Genomic DNA, 14526 nt, shown 5'->3' on the forward strand with positions numbered 1-14526 from the left:
TTTCAGTTTGCCATGTTTCTGCTGAATTTCTTCCCAACAGAAATTCTACTCATCATCACTAATATATACCAGTCCTGCCACAAGGCAATGCTCTGGTCCCTCTGCTGTGGTTTGCTGCATCTTTGTGTGTGTAGCTCAGGGGTCAGCAAACTTTTTCAGCAGGGGGCCGGTCCACTGTCCCTCAGACCTTGTGGGGGGCTGGACCATATTTTGAAAAGAAAAAAAATGAATGAATTCCTATACCCCACAAATAACCCAAAGATACATTTTAAATAAAAGCACACATTCTACTCATGTAAAAACACCAGGAAGGCCTCACAAATAACCCAGAGATGCATTTTGAATAAAATGACACATTCTACTCATGTAAAAACATGCTGATTCCTGGACCGTCCACGGGCCGGATTTAGAAGGCGATTGGGCCAGATCCAGCCCCTGGGCCTTAGTTTGCCTACCCATGGTCATGGTGTAGCTTAATGCTGAAACAAACAGCTGCCTAGTGACAGAATACAAGCTTTACACAATGCCACCAAAATAAAGGGTCGTGCACCTTATTCAAGAAAAGCAGCACATTTAAAAACAGGACACACAAATGTCTATAACCCAGACTTTGCCAACCTGGTGCCCTCCAGATGTTTTGGACTGTAATCTCATGAACCTCAGCCAAACCATCCAGAGGGTACCAGGCTGGCAAAGGTGGATGCAACCAAATTCAGGTAACAGGCATACACATGCACCAGAAATACTATCTATCTATCATCTATCTGTCTGTCTATCTATCTATCTATCTATCTATCTATCTGTTTGTGCAAACTTTGTACTTGTGCTGACATGTAGAGCAAAGATTCATAGGGTGCTATTCAGCTAAGCATTATTCAGAGTAGACCCAATGAAATTACCGTATTTTTCGCCCCATAGGACGCACCGGCCCATAGGACGCATCAAGTTTTTTTGGGGGGGAAATAAAGAAAAAAAATTTTATTTCCCCCCCAGGCGCTTGTGGGGCCAGCAGCGGGGAGAAGCGCTCTTCTCCCCGCCGCCTGCCTTGAGATCAGGTCCGGGGACAGCGGGGAGACGCGCTGTGCCTCCCAGCTGTCCCCGGAGCTTGCGGGGCAGGCAGCGGGGAGAAGCGCTCTTCTCCCCGCCGCCCGCCTTCAGATCAGGTCCGGGGACAGCAGGAAGACATGCTGCGTCTCCCAGCTGTCCCCGGAGCTTGTGGGGCAGGCAGCGGGGAGAAGCGCTCTTCTCCCTGCTGCCCGCCTTCAGATCAGGTCCGAGGACAGCGGGAAGACGCGCTGCGCCTCCCCACTGTCCCCGGAGCTTGCGGGGCTGGCGGCGGGGTCTCCCCGCCGTCAGCCTCCAAACCACTTCGGGAGACAGCAGGATGGCTGCGTTCCGCCTCCCTCTGTCCCCTGACCTTGTGGGGCTGGCGCTGGGGCTCTCCTGAAGCCTGGAGAGCGAGAGGGGTTGGTGCGCACTGACCCCTCTCGCTCTCCAGGCTTCAGTGAAAGCCTGCATTCGCCCCATAGGATGCACACACATTTCCCCTTCATTTTTGGAGGGGAAAAAGTGCGTCCTATAGGGTGAAAAATACGGTACTGACTGTGTCTAAGTTAGGTCTATTAATTTCAATGGCTCTACTCTGAGTAAAACTTAGGTTGAATGCTGCCCATGGCACCCTTCGTCGGCTATGTTCTTCCCCATGTCTGGTGGTAGCACAGCGTAGTTTTTCATGTATACCACCGGGGGTGGGGACTTTTGGCCCTCCAGATAGTGCTGAGCTACAACTCCCATCTTTCCTGGCCATTAGCCGTGCTTCCTGGGGCTGATGGGTGTTGTAATTCAGCAACATTGGGAAGACCAAAGGTTCCCCACCCCTGATGTATCATAGAACTCAGAACTCCATGATGTGCTGCCTCAATTCTGTGGGGACTTTTTTTTAAAAAAAAAGGTTTTGTTCCTCATGATTTAGTGAAGACTCTTCCATTAAGGGCAGTCTTGCCCACGGGCTCCCACTGGAGCCCACGGGCTCCTCCCGCCTGGGGGAGGAGTGTGTAGTCATTTTTCAAAGTCCTCTGGTGCAATCTGTGAGCTTACCAATTTTTTTATCTAGTGTCAGAAGTGAGGAGGATATAGGGAATCGGACCATTCTTGATGATGATTTTCCTGGTAACAGGCTAACTGTTGAAGTTGACGGCATAAAGCGTGAATACAGGACTTTCTCTGAAGGCTTGGCTGAGACGTTGGCTTTGTTCTCTGAGGTATGCTGGAACTGGGGTGGAGCAGAGGGCAACTGACAGCGTGCAGCCTCAATTCTGTATGGACATTAAAAACCAAGCTGGTGAAATTGCATTTATTTACAGAGTCAAGCCCTTTCCTGCTAAGGGACAGCAATGCATATGCTATACTTTATGAGCATATGCTCATTTCTACAGTCAGATAATACCATTTAGCCAACAAACTATTATGATGGGTTCTAGGACTTATAGCATGGCACATTGCAATAGTATGGAAAGGAAATGAGCAAATGTGAAAAAGATTGAGCTGCAAATATAAGCTGCATGGCTGGAGGCAGATTATATTTTTTCAGAAGGTTGTGTACAAAATGATACAGCTGCCATCATTTATGGTAAATATGTGGGATGCATTGCCTGTCCAAATTTGGTAATTGCTAGCATTCGGCACTAACCAAATCCAAGGTGGGGATGCGTATCCTTTTACAGCCTCCACACCCTAACTGTGTGCTGAGATAATCACTGGTGTCCACCCGCCATCAGAGGTGAAGTGGGTGGCAGAGGCACTAGAACGGAATCTTCTGATAAATTGAAATGCAGCAGTTTCATGCTTGAGTTTCCTCTTGAAATTCTTTGCTTGAACATGACTACTTTAAGGTCAGCAGCAAAGTATCCTGTCACTGTTAAATGTTATCCCACTGGTTTCTGAATGTTGCCCTTTTTGATGTCTGATTGGTGTCCTTTTATTTATTTATTTATTTAATATTGAGACTGGCCTACTTGTCCTATGTAGAATGCAGAAGGGCATGGCTGGCAGATGATAGTCTATGTCACCTTGGAAGATGGAAGCAGTGAATGACCCGCTGATATTCTGGGTGATATTATTAGGTCTTGCCATAGCATTGTCCGGGTAGGTATGGAGACAGAATTTGCAGGGGGACTTTGTTGCAGGGTCTGATCCCAGGGGATCATTCACCAACTTGTACCATTTCACCTGTGGCTTGAATAGAAATTACATGTTTTTACCCCACTACTGACCAATGCTAGGATGTTTGTGTCATCCCCCGAAACTAATTGCAGGCCAATTTAGGATCTTCATGCATCTGAGGAGGTGGCCTTCTAGTCCACAAAAGTTTATGCCATTCAACAGGGAAGCAGTAACTTTGAGCTCATCCACCCTTCCTCTAGAAAGGGCAGGTCTGAGTGATTTTCTGCTTGTCCTGGGTTTTCTTGGAACAGGGCTGAGCGGTTTTGCATTTGAAGCAGCTTTCCCCTTGAAAACGCATTTTTAAAAATAAAAAAATTATTGAAAATTTTCAGTAGAGAAATAAAGTGAAAAAGGAGGAGAAAAATCAAAGCAAAACAAAACACAAACAAGAAACTGTGGCACAATATGAGTACAATATGAGTATATAAGCACTGTGATTATTCTAACAAGTATAAAATTATTAACAAGTCATTGTGCTTTATATAAATATATTTCAGATATTGGTCCATACACAATCTATGTCTAAAAGCGATCTATTCATATGTGGCAAGAGTAGTCATATCTTCTATCCATTGTTCAAAGGGGGCTATGTTTTATCTTTCCAATCAATCAATATCAGCCTTTTAGCAGAAGAGCACAAAGAGTCCATTTACATTGAGCTGCTGTCAAACCACATTTAGTTGGTATGTGACTTAGGATAATATTATCATCTGATAATTTGTTCCACTGAATCAGAACAAACAGCCGTCCGCTGAAAACCCGACTGCCATTTGGTCTGATTCAGCGCTAGATTGTGAGTCTTAGCAGGACAAATGCAGGGGGGGGGGGGGTGAGCCCTTAGTCACCTCTGCATACCAAGGTATGCCAATGCTCTGTACATTAGCATATCAACACACCAGTTTCTGTGAAAAATGCATTGGTTTTTTTTTTTTTAAAAGTCTGTGGAAACACTAATTGAAGGGAGAGGAACAAAGAGATGCTGAAAATTACACAAGTCAGGGGTGGCAGCACTGTTTGCATACTGTATGTGATCATGCATGACCTGTTTTTACTTGTAATAAGACAGCCAAGACACAGGTGCCAACTCCCTGGAGCCCACAAAATTCCCCATGAAGGGGCTGGGCACCCACAAATTTCAGGCCCTACCTACAAATGCCAGTTTTCTTTTAAAAACAAAACAATACAGAACAGAACAAGTACGGTGTCTAGAAGAAGACTTTGCAAAAATTATCTACCAGAACCGTCAGATGACTAAATTTTATTATCTAAGCCTGGACTCTTTTGAGCTGCCTTGGCATGTGATCACATGTGGAATTTGGACAAATCTGTCTTTCAGAGACAAGGCCATATTGGCAGATGCAGCCACTCCCACCCCACATTTTTGGGCTGTTGAAGGGCCACCCAGAGCACAGCCAAACCTTCTCAACATTTCTGTTTGCTGCCAACACTATTGGGGTAGACCATAGTCAGATTCAGCACCTTCTCGCTGTCCCCTCGTTTACAAATGGATACAATTGGCACAGAATCGTAGAGTTGGAAGGGACCATGTGGGTCATCTAGTCCAACCCCCTACAATGCAGGAATCTTTTGCCCAATGTGGGACTCGAACCCAGACCCTGAGACTGAGTCCCATGCTCTACTGTCTGAGCTGAGTATACAGACACATGTCTGAAGCTATTTATGACAGGGAAACTGAACAGCTCAAAAGAGAAGACAAATTCAGTGGTGCAAGGTGCCAGTTGCTAGTATATATATGGTTACAAAGGAACAAGCCAAGAACACAGAAATTGTCTGAAGGTCAGAAAGCTGGACTAGAGGTGCCTGGTACTTTGGGCTTTTTAAACAAAGAATATGGTCATTCTGAATAGAGCTTTGATTTTGTGAATAATTGTGGAAGGCTGCTTTATTATTATTACTACTATTATTTATTGAAGTTGTTATTATTTATTGAAGTTGTTATTATTACTACTATTATTTATTGAAGTTGTTTGGCCCAGAGCAACCCAAAGCATCTTACAAACAAATAGGCAGACAAAAAGCCCTACATAGAAACATTAAAACCAAGAGGAAAAAGAAATACATTAAAAACATCCAGCCCACTTCTAAAAGGCCAAAGGCCTGGTTATAGTGGAATTTTTTTTAAAAAAATGATATTTATTAAGATTTCCAATAAAAAGAGCACATCAGTAAAAAAATTAAACATAAAAACATAAAAAAGAAATACACAATTCAAAAATACACAATACATAATCCAAAAAGGAAAAAGAAAAAAAAAACACGAAAAAAAACCAAAAGACAAAAAAGAAGACAGTTCAAAACAATACCTCCTTTTCATCTCCATTTTTAAATTTACTTATTTTCTGGACCTCCTCCTACCTCCCTCTTTTGTATTCCAGTTCAAATTGTTTGTCCAGCAATTTCTTTCCCTCTTTTTTAATCCCAATCTTTAATCTTAATATAATATAACATTAAAATTTTACCTCTTAAAAACCAAGTTTCCATTTCCTTAAACTTTTTTAATCCTAATCCTTAATCTTAATCTATATATAACTTTAAATCCTGTACAGCTGGAAGCCACTTATTTTCAATCCAACATCACTCTAGCATTCCTTAATTTTGCAATGTTTCTGCAGATAGTCTTTGAATTTCTTCCAATCTTCCTCCACCGACTCTTCTCCCTGGTCACGGATTCTGCCAGTCATTTCCGCCAATTCCATATAGTCCATCAGTTTCATCTGCCATTCCTCCAGTGTGGGAAGCTCTTGTGTCTTCCAATACTTTGCGATGAGTATTCTTGCTGCTGTTGTTGCGTACATAAAGAAAGTTCTATCCTTTTTTAACACCATTTGGCCGACTATGCCCAGGAGAAAGGCCTCTGGTTTCTTGGGGAAGGTATATTTGAATACCTTTTTTAACTCATTATATATCATTTCCCAGAAAGCCTTAATCTTTGGGCACGTCCACCAAAGGTGATAAAATGTACCTTCAGTTTCTTTACATTTCCAACATTTATTATCGGGCAAATGATAAATTTTTGCAAGCTTGACTGGAGTTATGTACCACCTGTATATCATTTTCATAATATTCTCTCTTAGGGCATTACATGCCGTGAATTTCATACCTGTGGTCCATAACTGTTCCCAGTCAGCGAACATAATGTTGTGTCCAACGTCTTGTGCCCATTTAATCATAGCCGATTTTACCGTTTCATCCTGAGTGTTCCATTTCAGCAGCAAGTTATACATTCTTGACAAATTCTTAGTTTTGGGTTCTAGCAGTTCAGTTTCTAATTTTGATTTTTCCACCTGGAAGCCAATTTTCTTGTCCAATTTAAATGCCTCCATTATCTGAAAATAATGAAGCCAGTCTCGCACTTTGTTTTTTAGTTTTTCAAAACTCTGCAATTTCAGTCTATCTCCATCTTGTTCCAAAATTTCCCAATATTTCAGCCATTTGACCTCCATATTGAGCTTTTTCAAGGCTTTCGCTTCCATTGGTGACAGCCACCTTGGAATTTTGTTTTTATAGTGGAATGTTTTTGCCTGGTGCCTAAAGATATATAATGATGGAACCAGGGGAGCCTCTTTGGGGAGAACATTCCAGAAATGGGGAGCTACCACACAAAAGGTCTATTCTCATGCTGCCGTCCTCTGGACCTCCCTTGGAGGAGGCCCGTTGAAGAAAGGTCTCCGATGACCATTGCAGGGTTCAGGTCCTTTCATATGGGGAGAGGCGGTCCTTGCAGTATTGCAGGTGTGAGCCATTTAAGGCTCTTGAGGTTAAAACCAGCACTTGTGCTAAGAATATGGATGTCAGATTTTTCATATTCTATAGGACAAGGGTTTTCAAGCTCCCTAGTCTCAAGGATTCATTTCATTGATTCTGGGGGAGCATTCTAGGGTATACTCTCTTGGCAAAACTACACTCAGTGCCATACCCAAATGTAGTGGCTTTAACTGAGGTCAGGGGTAGAATGAAGCCAGGAACCATGCAAGGGAAGCACATTTGGATTCAGATAAACATTCTGCATTTATTGTCTGATTAGAACTGCAAACAAAGTGAAGCCTCTGGGTTACAAGTTGCACAGGCCTACCTTAGGCTAACACAATAATTTGTGACAGCTAAAGCTTTCTCTGTATTTCTTTTTTTAAAAAGGAAGTAGAATCAGGCATTTCAGCCTTGTTTATGCTTGTTGTTTCAAGCACCAACGACATTGGCAGAACAACAACAGAGAAGGCACAGAAATATGGCATGAGAAGTAGCAGATACAGACACAGCCTATAGATGGTGCACTCCCTGGTGCCATTAGGGCCAGGTTAGTGGGCGCAGGTGTGTGGCCCTGTGCAACCCGGGGGGACCTGCTTGACCCCGAGTGCCCTCTCAGTGGACAGAAGGGCTTGGCTCTTCAGGGAAGAGGTACAGGGGCTGCCAATTAGCTGAGATGTTCAAGGTGGCTGAGGATTCTTTCTCTTTTTTCAACTTGTAAAAAAAGTAGATTGATCTACTCTAGAGAGAACACGACTCGCGTCCACTCTGAGCCCATGCTCCATATTGCATTGTTGTATTTTGTACTGTCATTTAATGCTGTGATAAAAACTAAAATAAAGACATTTATTTAAAGAAAGGAGGATGTTGTGCTGTTTACAGCGCCTCTGAATGCACTTACCCATTAAAATATCCAAAGCTGTTTCTCAGTGTAGAGATTTCTTCTAGCAGAGAAGCATTTTTGTCCTGAATAGCATCTAGAGCTTTTAACTTGGTTTGAAGTTGACCTTGTATTTGCTTAAAAAAAGAAGGGGAGGGGCAAAAAAGGAGGAGACTGTGGAATTAAGCATCTGTGGCAAGTTGAGTTTCATACATGTTAGGTTAATGCAATTGTTTTGCACTGATGGAGATAGATCCTGCCCTTTCTAAAGGCACCTTATTAATTTTCTTACTATCTTGCTGTTGTACCAAATGGTAATCAGGGCAGCAACAATAATACAAATGAAACATATTAAAATACAGTTAAAACAGCAATAAAACCTAAAGGGAGAAAAATAAGGTTGCTGTTAGGGCATGGCGGATGCCCAGTCCCAAAAGGTACCGCTCAAAAGTGCCTGAGGTGAACTGCAGTCCGTTGTTGGAGACGAGGACATCAGGACACCCATGCGTCGCAAAGAGGCCTCGCAGCACCCAGATGACGGCCTCAGTAGTGGTGGAGGGCATCAGGGCCACCTCCAGCCATTTGGAATAGGCGTCCACCACTACCATAAAGGTCCGGCCGTGAAAGGGGCCGGCCAGATCGATGTGCACCCTCAACCAGGGTGTCTTTGGCGTCTCCCAGGTGTGTCCCTTAGCTGCTGGTGGCGCAGGCCTTGATTCCTGGCACGCTTGACAGGCGGACACCCAGGCAGTGATGGCATCGTCCATGTTAGGCCACCAGACGTAACACCGAGCCAACGCCTTCATTTTGACGATTCCCGGGTGGCCAACGTGCAGAGCCTCCAGGACGCGTTGACGGAGTCTTTGGGGAATCACGACGCTGTCTCCCCACAGCAAACAGCCGCGATGAGCCGAGAGTTCGTGTTGTCTGGTTGCGAATGGCTGGATCTCCGATGCAAAAGGTCCTTGTGGCCACCCCCTCTACACCCAGTTGGGCACACGGCTGATGGTGGGATCCTGGGCAGATGCGCAGGCCACTCGGGAATCATCAAAATGAAGGCGTTGGCTCAGTGATTCAGCTCCGCTCAGAGGGTGGACGCTTCTGGCTATGCTCTGTTGTCCATCCATCCCATCCTCGTCTCCAGTGTTGTTATGGGTGAACATATCAGACGACACAGCGATTCTTCAAACAGCTCTTGTTTATTCACAGGCCAGAACTGAACTGAAGGGTTCAGCCAGCCTGTTTATATAGAGCTCCACTAGAACGCAACAGTAACCATTTTCTGTAACTATCCAATCACTGAATGTCACTTTCGATCCCTTATTTGCATATGTGGACCTGAACTATCTACAGTATCTCCCTGCTGGCTCAGGGTGAGAACTTCAGTACATAACAGCTCCCCCCCCCCCCACACTGAAAAATACTGATACCCAGCATTCTGTTTTTTTTAAAAAAAGATATTTATTGAAGTTTTCAAAATGTTACAAAAAAAAAAATAGAAGCAGAAGAAAGTACAAAATAAAAATAGTTGACAAAATAGAAAAAGAAAAAAAAAAAAACCCCTTCCCACCATATGAATAAAAATTCAAAATATGAAAAAGTGACAGAAAAAAAAGAAAAGTACAAAAATACATCACAAACCTTTAAAAACATTTAAAAACCAATTCATTATTTTCAGATCCTTAACTGTCATTGCCTTCTTTCTTAGACCTCCTCCTCCTCCCTTTCTTTGTATCCTAGTTATTAATTATCTCAGCAAATCCTTTCCATGTTTCATAATATTCTGTCATTACATTACCCTAATCTGTTTTGATCTTATCTTTCTATAATAAAATAAACCTTAAAGCTTAAAGCTTAAATCTTATCCTTACCAACTTCTCATAACCATAGTATTCTTTCATAGTTCTTTAAACATCTTTGCTAAAGTCAAGTAATTTCATTTCAACATTTTTCTAACATTCATCAATTTTATAAAACAGTTCTAATGGTAGAGAAAAGAGATACAAACAAATCCAATCTTCATCTAACGTCCCTTCCTCCTGGTTCCGGGTTTTGTCAGTCCTTATTCCCGTCGATCTAGCCCATTAACCTGGCAACCTTATATCCGAGGCCCTCAAATCTCTTCCATGTCCCTTCCGCGGCTCTTCTTCATATTTGTAACTGTATTTTCCCTTGTCTCCTGCTCGTGGTAACTCCAGCTTGACAATGTTTTTAACCCTTCTCGACGGATCAGCCCCTTTTCCATGTTCAACACTGAATTCCATGTAGTATTTAAAAGCATGTTTCAAAGACCCTCCAAAATTAAGAGCCCCCACATTCCCAGACATCTCACGGCCCATTGCCATATTTGAAAAGTCCAAACATCCCAGCATAGGGGGGTCAATCCAGCCCCCCATTTCCAAACCAAGCCAAACTTTTCCTTTCCAAATATGGCTTTTTCCAAGATCATTTGTCAAATCCGAAAAATCATATTCCTGTTGGGCCTGTTCTGTCAAGACACACTCCTGATTTAATTCCTGAGTGGGCTCCACATATTTTCCCACTGTCTGTTCAAAGTTTCCCACTGCCTGTTCAAAATTTCTAGTCGAAGTCGCCATCCAATTCACCTCCTCATGTAATTGTTCCAGTAGGGCATTTGTTTTGTAGAGAGCACACAACAAAGCTTCTGAATACATTGTCCTGCAAGGTCAGATGCCTGTTCCCACGGTTGTAATCTGTGACAGCTGCCGGCTCCCTGGAGTTGGTTACAGTTTCACAGACTCCCCCTAGGGGGAAGACTTCTATTTGTTCTTGCAACAAAGTTTCCTTTTTTAAGATACTTTGTCCATATATATTCCTTTAAAATGCGAAAGGGAACAGTGGAATCACTATGTTTCTCTTCTTTTAGCTATCTGTCAAAGACACTTGTCTTTGGTCAATGAACTTCAAACGTCAATCCTGACACCCCGCTCCAGGATCAGGACGGAGGAAAGTTACTTTACTTTAAAGTCACTTTAAACAGTCCAAAAAGATCCCCCCCTTCTCCTGCTGTCGAAGGGGGGTTCCACAATTTTAAATGGTGAAAACCAATCTTTTAAAAACGATTTTCTGAACTCCAGTTTAAATTGTCTTTGCTTTATTCTGTTTACAAAAGAACGGAAGGCTGACTTCCTGTTTAGACCTTCCCGTTCCGTACCAAATTAGAATAGAATTTTTTAAAATCCAATTCTTTCCTGCTCGCTAGTCCTTATTTGATGTCCAATTGTTCAAAGTCTAAGTACTCACGGGTGCTTATTTTAAAGTCCAAATTGTCCCAGGAAAAAGGCAGCGCTCTCTGGCAGCAGCTATGCGGCTTCGCTCCACGGAAATAGCAGTTGACTCACAGCACCGCGCCACTTCCCCCTCTTCACTTCGGAGCCCGTTAGTGGGTTCCTTAGCGGGTTGGGGGGGCGCTAAAGGTGCCCGCCGAGTCCCATGGTCACAGGCTTCATCCGCCTGTGATTTTTAAGAGGGTCCCCGCTTCGCCGTAGCGGAGAAGACCCGTTTCCCGCGGAGCTAGTCCCTCCAGTTCAGAGGGAGTCCGCCATTGTCGGTGGCGCCACCCCGGATATCGATACCCAGCTTTCTGCTTTCATTTTCTTTGCTTTATCTGTAATAATTATTTGGGGAAAACACAATAAAATCTTGTTTAAAAACTCAGGAGTCTCCCCCCAACCCCGTGTTGTTCAGGCTGTGTACATGTTACTGTTTACGTCGCTCCAACGTTCTCCCTTTGCTGATGTTTGAAGATGGATAGACATGGCATCAGCCACAATCCACCTGAATCCTGTAGCTTGAGAAATAGTCCTATCTGATGTACTTTCCCTCAAACCAGCCTCCACTAGACACCACAGTTTCAGACAGTCATTGTGCATGCGCAGGTGACAGCTTCAATGAATTGAAGTTCAGTGACAGGTAACAGATAAGATGATTGGCATCAACTGAAGGCATCCCCACAGCCATTCTGGCTTGCAACTTAAGAATGCGACTTGAAGTGGAGCAGGGTAGCAACCTCACTGCATTTCAAGGCACCAATTTCTGCATAGTCCTAGTAAAAAAAACCATGTGACATGGCATCACTGCCTTTCCCATTCCCTGCTCCTCTTCACTGGCTGCCATTTGCAGGGTTAGGAAAACTCTCAGTTTGTTAACATCATATCACATGCTTTGTTTCATTAAACATTCCCAGGGGAGAGGGTGGCATGAAGTTTCCCAACCCATCCACCTTCTCTCTGTAGGATGTTGTAGGATGGCACAGCTGCTATTGGTGGTGGCAGCCCCACATTCTACGCATCACCAAGTTCCAGGTGGAAGAATACTTGGAAAGTGTCAAGTGAAAAACAAAGGGGTAGTAAGGAAAAAGGATTAAAGATGGTAGCAACCAGAGTTTCATTTATTGCCCTGTTCCATTCCAAATCCTTTTGCAACAGAGGCTGGACTTCTATAGTCATGGGATATAGGAAGGAGACATTTGCAATTTCACTGTAAATATTTTTTGGAGTGTACATCTCTGAGTCATTTAGATAAACAAAGGAAAGCCAACTTGGAGAGCTTCAGGAAGAGCCCAAGCTGGGAAGTCTTCCTTTTTACCTTTCCCTAAAGGTTTTGTCTGCCAGTTCCCCTTCAATGGGATGACAGAATGTTGACAAAAAGTCCAGCTGTGTCTGCTTTTGCCAGGGCAACCCTTTTCCTATTAGCATTCACTTGAGACACAGTTTGGCTCAGGTTACAGGCAGAGTGAGGTGACATTGAGGGAGGTTTCCCACATCCATTTTAACCGTTTCCCCATTTAAATAACCAGTTGTTATCTACCAGGTAAAAGGCTACCGTCAAGGTAACTTCATTTCAGATAAGATAAAAAATAATGGCTCATCGTAGCCATTTTCTTCTCCACATTTGTCATTAAATTGCAGGGTCTTCAAAATACTTTCAACAGAATTTGATAATGGAGATAATCCTATGCTATGATAACCCATATTAATGTGGAGTGTCTGCATGTGTGTGTATGAAGGGGAGATTCAGGAGACCAAGTTCCCACCCAACAATCACTGTTTTAATGAAGATGTGCAGTAAGACTTTGATAGAAAAAATAAGAAACTGCAGAAGAGGAGGGAGGGAAGTCGCAGAAAACATCACTGGATTTGTGTGCGATTTATAATTACTAGTGAATATTTTCAAATCGAAAAATAGAAAATAAAAGATTTTTTTAAAAAAACCACTGTTTACTGTAAGTGTGCTTACAATAGCAACATCCTACAGAGAGAAGGTGGATGGGTTGGGAAACATAAGCCCACAGGTAGAAGTACAGTCGAAGGCAGGGTAGCCCAAGGTGTGGCCCAAGGACCGCATGTGGCCCTCAAGGCCTTTTTTTGAGGCATTGGGCAACATTTGAAGGCCCTTGCTCTGCCTTCCCATAGCTAAGTAAGCTAGATGCTGGGCTTTGGGAAGTTAATAATAATAATAATAATAATAATAATAATAATAATAAATTATTCAAACCCCACCCATCTGGCTTGGTTCCCCCAGCCATTCTGGGCAGCTTCCTTTTGTTGTTCTTCTATTCTCAGCTGCAGAAAAAAGTTGATGCTGCATAAAAAATATAAGAATGCCAATCACCATGACATAATGATTCTTTAGAGTGCAGGAAATACTGTCATGTTTCAGAACAGCTCCAACTCCTGAGTGCTTTCAGACATGGCAATGAAGAGTGTATTGCACTTATCTGTCCCAAAACAAATGTGATGTGATTGCTCCTTAGTGAGGACACCTTGCACATCAGACCTCACCTGGAGTACTGTGTCCAGTTCTGGGCACCACAGTTCAAGAAGGACACTGACAAACTGGAATGTGTCCAGAGGAGGGCAACCAAAATGGTCAAAGGCCTGGAAACGATGCCTTATGAGGAACGGCTAAGGGAGCTGGGCATGTTTAGCCTGGAGAAGAGGAGGTTAAGGGGTGATATGATAGCCATGTTCAAATATATAAAAGGATGTCACATAGAGGAGGGAGAAAGGTTGTTTTCTGCTGCTCCAGAGAAGCGGACACGGAGCAATGGATCCAAACTACAAGAAAGAAGATTCCACCTAAACATTAGGAAGAACTTCCTGACAGTAAGAGCTGTTTGACAGTGGAATTTGCTGCCAAGGAGTGTGGTGGAGTCTCCTTCTTTGGAGGTCTTTAAGCAGAGGCTTGACAACCATATGTCAGGAGTGCTCTGATGGTGTTTCCTGCTTGGCAGGGGGTTGGACTCGATGGCCCTTGTGGTCTCTTCCAACTCTGTGATTCTATGATTCTATGATCTCCTGTAAGTGTTTTGTGCTGGTGGCGTGAAAACTGCATCTTGGATGAGAAAACCACTGGAACAGCAAGCACAAGGGGCTGAGGCCTCTTTCAGTGTAGCATTTTCCAAACTCTTTCCAATGTGTTTTTTTCACTTTTCTCTTTTTATAGTGTCTCACTGAACCAGCTGTTTGAAATGAGACCACTGTTATTGGAACATATCATCATCTGCCTTTGCTCAGCTCAGCTAAACAGTGCCTGACGTAAGTCTGCGGATGTTTTCCAGACATGCTAGCTGCATTCTTCCACCCCCACCTCTTACAGAACCCTTGGCTGCCATCGACCCTGTATTTTAACACAAA

The 14526-nt window shown here is 43.3% G+C and overlaps 1 protein-coding gene across 11 annotated transcripts in view; it reads right to left on the minus strand.

Annotated features, from left to right (window-relative positions):
• The window catches only part of LMNTD1 (lamin tail domain containing 1), a 242816-nt gene that overhangs the window by 160764 nt on the left and 67526 nt on the right, over positions 1 to 14526 (minus strand). For all 11 annotated transcript variants that reach the window (XR_013991153.1, XR_013991154.1, XM_081023708.1 and 8 more), the window contains exons 3-4: positions 7889 to 8004; positions 2098 to 2315 (exon numbers count right to left, since the gene is read on the minus strand). Coding sequence is in view for 9 of the 11 variants with exons in the window: in XM_081023708.1 (XP_080879834.1) it covers positions 2098 to 2315; positions 7889 to 8004 (334 nt within the window). In the remaining 2 variants the exon portion in view is untranslated. The remainder of the gene's footprint in view (positions 1 to 2097; positions 2316 to 7888; positions 8005 to 14526) is intronic.

Source organism: Podarcis pityusensis, assembly GCF_964106645.2.
Source record: "Podarcis pityusensis genome assembly, chromosome: 10".
Classification (NCBI taxonomy): Eukaryota; Metazoa; Chordata; class Lepidosauria; order Squamata; family Lacertidae; genus Podarcis; species Podarcis pityusensis.